Source organism: Hemiscyllium ocellatum, chromosome 35, assembly GCF_020745735.1.
Source record: "Hemiscyllium ocellatum isolate sHemOce1 chromosome 35, sHemOce1.pat.X.cur, whole genome shotgun sequence".
NCBI classification, from domain to species: domain Eukaryota; kingdom Metazoa; phylum Chordata; class Chondrichthyes; order Orectolobiformes; family Hemiscylliidae; genus Hemiscyllium; species Hemiscyllium ocellatum.
The window spans coordinates 16259643-16265649 of record NC_083435.1 but is presented as its reverse complement, the minus strand read 5'-3'; the positions used below and the strand labels follow the sequence as shown (position 1 = coordinate 16265649).

General features: G+C 40.9%; 1 protein-coding gene across 1 annotated transcript; it reads left to right on the top strand.

Annotated features, from left to right (window-relative positions):
- The first annotated feature begins 4822 nt into the window (after positions 1 to 4822).
- Positions 4823 to 5719, top strand: LOC132832544 (probable G-protein coupled receptor 139). The gene has a single exon (XM_060850633.1). The coding sequence runs from the start codon at positions 4823 to 4825 to the stop codon at positions 5717 to 5719; it is 897 nt and encodes a 298-aa protein (XP_060706616.1).
- The last annotated feature ends 288 nt before the right edge of the window (positions 5720 to 6007 follow it).

Here is a 6007-nt window from a genome sequence, read left to right as displayed (position 1 = left end):
ATTCACTGGAGTTTAGAGGAATGAGGGAGGATCTTATAACTATAAAATTCCGTGAAACTGTATGCAAAACGATAAAATTCTCAGAGGACTAGTCAGGGCATGAATAGGAAGAACAGGAAGTCCAGACACTGAGGTCACAGTCTTAGGACACATAATCGTTTTTTGAGACTGTGGTAAGGAGAAATTTCTTTACGAAAGGAGGAGAGAGCCTCTTTATTCCCTGCCACAGGAAGAGGTTGAGGCGGTAACATTGAATGATTTCAAAAAGGATTTAATTTTGTTCTTTGCATGAAAGGGATCAAAGGGTTTTGGAAGAAAGCAGGAAAGTGGTACGGACGGCTTCTGATTGGCAGAATTTCAAAATAATCATATTTTTAATCTCGTGAAATGCGATGTTATCGAATGTATTGTTATGAATGACATAGAACAACTTAAAGGAATTGAAATTACTGCATGAGGCAGCGTGAAATATGAACAAAATCACATTCTTTTGTCTCATAATGAAGTCAAACATAACACGAATTCAAATGGAAATCCTAATTAATGTAATTGTGCTTACCCGTGAAAGAACAGGTACAACAATGACTTATCTAACCCATTCACTGTACAATCTACTCAGCATTCGGGGCACAACTAGCGACAAAACCCTCCACAGCTCTAAACTACCTCGAGTAGAATTCTAGACATTTCTTGGAGGACGAAGGCACCAATTCTCACCTTACAGCAGCTCCGAAACAAACCAAGTTCCATCAGCACAGAGTTTTCCAAAATAATGGACTGCAGGTGGAAACCCCTTAGAGCTGTTCAAGAGAATATCAATGGTGTGGTTCAGCCAGTCATCTTTCTCTGAACTTACAGTGGCATACCTTTTCAAGTGTAGACTGATAATTATCACCAATTCCTGGAAAGTAGAGAACCTTGTCGCACTCACAATATTTCTCTTCGTGTCCTCTTCCTCCCCGTCTTCACTGAAGACAACAGGTTACTAAGTTCGACGTCATTGGATCACTCCAGCCGTGCCATCCAATATCCAATGTTGTTTTTCTTTCATTTCAGGTGTTCTTCACTTGAAAAATAAAGAAAATCAGCTCCTTTTGAAATAAAGAATCAAAACCTTCATTCTTGTGACTATCTTTATCAAGAGTTGAGGTAGAATAACAAATGATTAGCAATTATGGTTTTAATACCCATTTCCTTTCCAGATGCGCTGATTTCTGAGCATTCCTTAGACATTTCAACACTACAATCGATAGCCCACTGAAAGTTCAAAAATGGGATGTTCTGTTCCCAGCGTCATTTCAATAGATATATGTTAGTTTCTTCATATCATTTTAAGATCAGGATCTTTATGACTTTTGCATTCTCCCGTTTGCTCCAGAAAGGTCTTTTCAACCCAATGTATTCTATCCCTCCAATCTCCTTCTGAATTCGCTCATGACCAAGTCCAAATAACAGACATCATTGGCTTCCGCCAAAACTCCAACATCTTGGGTCTTTGAGACTTGACTTGAAACTTGACAAAATCGACATATGGCGGATGTTTCCTCACATGGGGAAATCTGGGTGGAGAGGTAACTGCTTTCTGATTTGTAGTAGAAAATTTACCACAGAGATTAGGAGAAATTTCTTCCTGCAATGGTCATTGTAGTAGAAAAGTTAAAACAGAGAACAGGAGAATTTTTTTCCCGCAACGGTCATGATTCTATGTAATGTGTGTTGGATGCTGGAACATTGAGTGAATTTAAGAATGATGTTGGCAAATTATTATTTCGTAATAGATGAAACGATTATGGTTTCCTTAGTCAATAAAGGCAAAATGCAAACTCCGTTGATATGATGACGTGAATATATTTTATCAATAGTTGATTCTGAACTGCAGAACTGCAGTAGCTCCTTCCAGAAATGTATTGAACAAAGGAAAAAAATAATCATTGAATGAACACAGGAATGTTTAACTGACTTATTTTTCTTCTGGTGAGATATTGTGGGAAATGAAATGAATTTTTGGAGCTTTAAAACTTGAGCTGTTTTGCATAAAAGAAATTTATTTGGCTGAGAGAACAATATTCCAATAGAAACTTCGTTTTAAATCGATGTTGTTGCTGACAATGTGAGTTAAGATCTCCTAGTCTAAACAGACTTAATTAAAATGTGTTTTATATGTCAATCATTGTAATGTGCAACTGCATATTGTATATGCTACCACTGCTGTCGATGAATACCATAGAAATCACGTTTAAAACAATCTTTCTGTTCGATAATGAAAATGGCTGTGAAAAATGTTTTTATTTCATTTTTCACAGAATGCAAGAACTAAAAAGAGAAATACTCTTGTGAGACTAGAAATGTGTAACTGAGGTCTCACGTCGCACATTTGTAGGATCACTCTGGATGGGTTAGAAGGCCTGGATTCAACTCTGACATTGTCCAGAGCCGTGACGTAGCACAGGTTGACTTAAAAGTCTAAAACTTGGTGATTTGCATCCTCCTCTTGGACAAACCTACTCTCCGTGCCTGGTAAAAGTTGAGCTGAGGCAATCAGGTCTTGAATGATCTCCTGAGAATTAAGAGCTGTGGAGCCTGAGAGAACTGGTCCTGATCCTCGGGGGATAATACAGCTCACTGTAAATGCTGCTCAGTTAAGCGAGATGTTAAATTGTTGGTTAAAAATAGCATGTTTAATGAGATCTGTTTGCTGTTTCACTGGAGGATTGCCTTGTTGTATAAGTTGAGTGTGTTTCAGTGCGTTAACCCATTTGGACTCTGTCTGCTTATAACTGAAAATGCGAGTGCAGGCGCTTCCAATAGAAATTCTCTTTCCTGTTCTGGCCATTTTTGGAATTCCAGATAAGTGATTAGAAGCCGCTGTGACATGTTGCTGACCTGTTCTGTTTTAAATTGAATCTTTGCAATTTGATAAATACTCCGAATTGAACACGTGCTTTCTGCTGAGTTTTCCTTTCTTTTAACTGCCATTGATTTCGATCTGAGTACAATTTGTCCTGTCTCCCAGCTGACTGAATGGGAAACAACTGTGTTTGAAGTAACGAAATAAAACGGTAGAGGAGCTATGCAGTTATGTTCCATTAGTCTTTACGTTGGAAGAAATTTTGAACATCCCAATAATCCGAGGAATGAGGTAGATGAAGTAAGTCAGAAGACCATTAATTACACATTATGATAGGCATACAAACGTTTTTACAGACAGATATTGATAGATAAAGTAAATGGGTAAAATCTTGCAAATGGTGTATAATGTGGGAAGATGTCAAGTTGTTCATTTGAGAAGGGAGTTTTATTTAAATGGTGACACGCATCAGGAGGCAGGTACACAAAGGGAAGTGGGGCCTTCGGACATCCAAAAAAAACCCAGAAAATTGGCAAACAGGAACACGTTCTGATAAGGAAGGCGTGTGGAATTCTGGCCGCTTATTTCAAGAGGGTTGGAGTACAACAGTCGGGAGGTCTTACTGCAAGTTCCAAACAGCTCTGAGAATAGATTTGGAACACTGTGAGCAATTTCGTTCAGTAACAACGGAAATAATTTTTCATCTGGCACAATTTGTGGGTGGTATGGTGGCACAGTGGTTAGCACTGCTGCCTCACAGCGCCAGGGACCTGGGTTCAATTCCCGCCTCAGGTGACTGACTGTGTGGAGTTTGTATGTTCTCCACGTGTCTGCGTGGGTTTCCTCCGGGTGCTCCGGTTTCCTCCCACAGTCACAAAGATGTGCGGGTCAGGTGAATTGGCCATGCTAAATTGCCCGTAGTGTTAGGTAAGGGGTATATGTAGGGATATGAGTGGCTTGCGCTTCGGCGGGTCGGTGTGGACATGTTGGGCCGAAGGGCCTGTTTCCACACTGTAAGTAATCTAATCTAATTCATACGAGGACAATTAGGATGATCATTGGTATGGAAAGACTGCCTGATGGTCGAAAATTGAACAGTTTTGGAGTCTACTGTCTGGAGTTTAGAAAATGAACAGTTATCCAATTGAGATATATCAGATTCTTAAGGATCTTGACAGGGTAAATGCTGAGACAATTTTCCCCTCATGGGAGAGTGCTTTGGCTTTTTCTGCTTAAGCAGAAAATGGGATCATAAACAATTGGAACAGAAATTCTCGATCTCATCCTTGCAATCATTACAATTAGTTATCAATGGCTGACAGTTTTTCTGCCTGGAAACCATAGCCTTCCACTTCTTTGTGTATCCAAATCTGTCTAAGTCAATCTTATACCCCAAGATCCCATTACCTTCAAGGGAACAGAATTGCACTCTCCAACCACTCCCTTAGAGATTAATACATTTCTTCCCTCTGTTTTAAAAAGGAAACAGTTTACTCTGATACCGTGTCCCCTTGTCTTAATCACTGTAGTGGAAGGAAAATATCTCTTTTTGTGTTCCATTTTGTCTAGTCCCCGCAAGATCTTATATGTTTCAATGTGATCACCTTATATTCTTCCAGACTCAAATGGAGATGGACATAATCTCACTTCAGCCAACAAAACTTTAATCGCAGGAATGTAGCAAGTGATCCTTCTCTGAGTTACTTCTAAAATAATGCTATTTACTTTCTTGAAATTAGGAGATTAAACGGTGCAAAGTGATGAACAATTGAACATACCAGTCCGGAAATTACCCTTTGATTATTTCCATGGCATAGACAATGTATTGCGAATGAGGTTTCACTGTTTTCCATTGAAGTTCAAGTCTAAAATTGCCAGCAGCACATCAGTCTTGTGTAATCCAAGACCTTATCGCTGCACATCTCTGGGTGTTTGGATCTATCTCACGATTTGATTTTCTTTACAGCAAACCTGATGACAGTGTTGATTCTTTCCCAAGAGAAGTGCGGCCTTTCCAAAGGAATCACTCACTACATGATTGCCATGGCAACAGGTGATCTGATGGTCCTTGTCTTCAACGTGTTTGTGAGCCAGATCTTCAAGCATCATTTCCCGGGCTCACTGCTGAACTTCACTCCCGCCTGCCCACTCAGTGCCTTCCTGCAAGGGCTCAGCATCCAACTCTCCATCTGGTTCACCGTCGCCTTCATCTTTGACCGCTTTGTAGCAATTTGTTGCAACACATTGAAGGGGAGATATTGCACTGAAAGAATGGCTAACGTGGTCATATTTATCGTGAGTTCTCTGAACATTATGGTCAACATTCCCTTGTCTTTTCGCTATGAGCCCACTCAGGTTCTGAACAATGTACAGTGGGGCTGCCGCACCGTCACTACTTACCTCACTTCACCGGTCTGGGCAGCTCACCGATGGCTCACCAACATCTCAAACATGTTTCTTCCTATTCCCCTACTGCTGCTGTTGAACACTCTCACCGCCGGCTATATCCTAGCAGCCAGCAGAGTTCGCCAGGCTCTGAAGGACAGCAGAGGTGGTGCTGGGGAGATGGGCAGAGACCCCGAGCTGAAGAGCAGGAGGACCTCCATCATTCTGCTCTTCACCATCTCTGGGTGCTTCGTGGTGCTGTCAGCCCCCATCACTATTATCCACATCTGCGTCAGCTTTACCCACATGACGTCTTTTCAAGTTTCCAACTCACTTTATGTGGCAATCAGGGCAGCGCTCCTGCTGATGTGCACCAGCTCCTGCACAAACACTTGTATTTATGCACTGACCCAGAGGAGATTCAGGGAGGTGGTGAAGAACTTGTTGAAATATCCTTATGCTCTACTCAGAAAGTTACGAAAATAATTTATATTGATGGGGGGAGTTGGTGGTTTAATGATAACCTCACTGGGCCAGCATTCTAAAAGCCAAACTCATATCCTGGGGACATAGGTTGAAATTCCACCGTGGTATGTGTTGAATTTTACATGCAAATAGCGCGAGCCTAATGTTGCTTAAGTAGCCATTCATGATTAACATGCATGAAAATTAATTGTCTTAAAAAATTGGTTGTCTTTTCGACAAGAAACTCTGACGGATTTTAAGCATGTCCATAGTATATGTGATGGACGATCCACAGCCATGTCGATCTCA

What these genes read in the sequence shown, in the direction of transcription:
- LOC132832544 (XM_060850633.1), top strand. Translation starts at nt 4,823, where the DNA reads ATGACAGTGTTGATTCTTTCCCAAGAGAAGTGCGGCCTTTCCAAAGGA.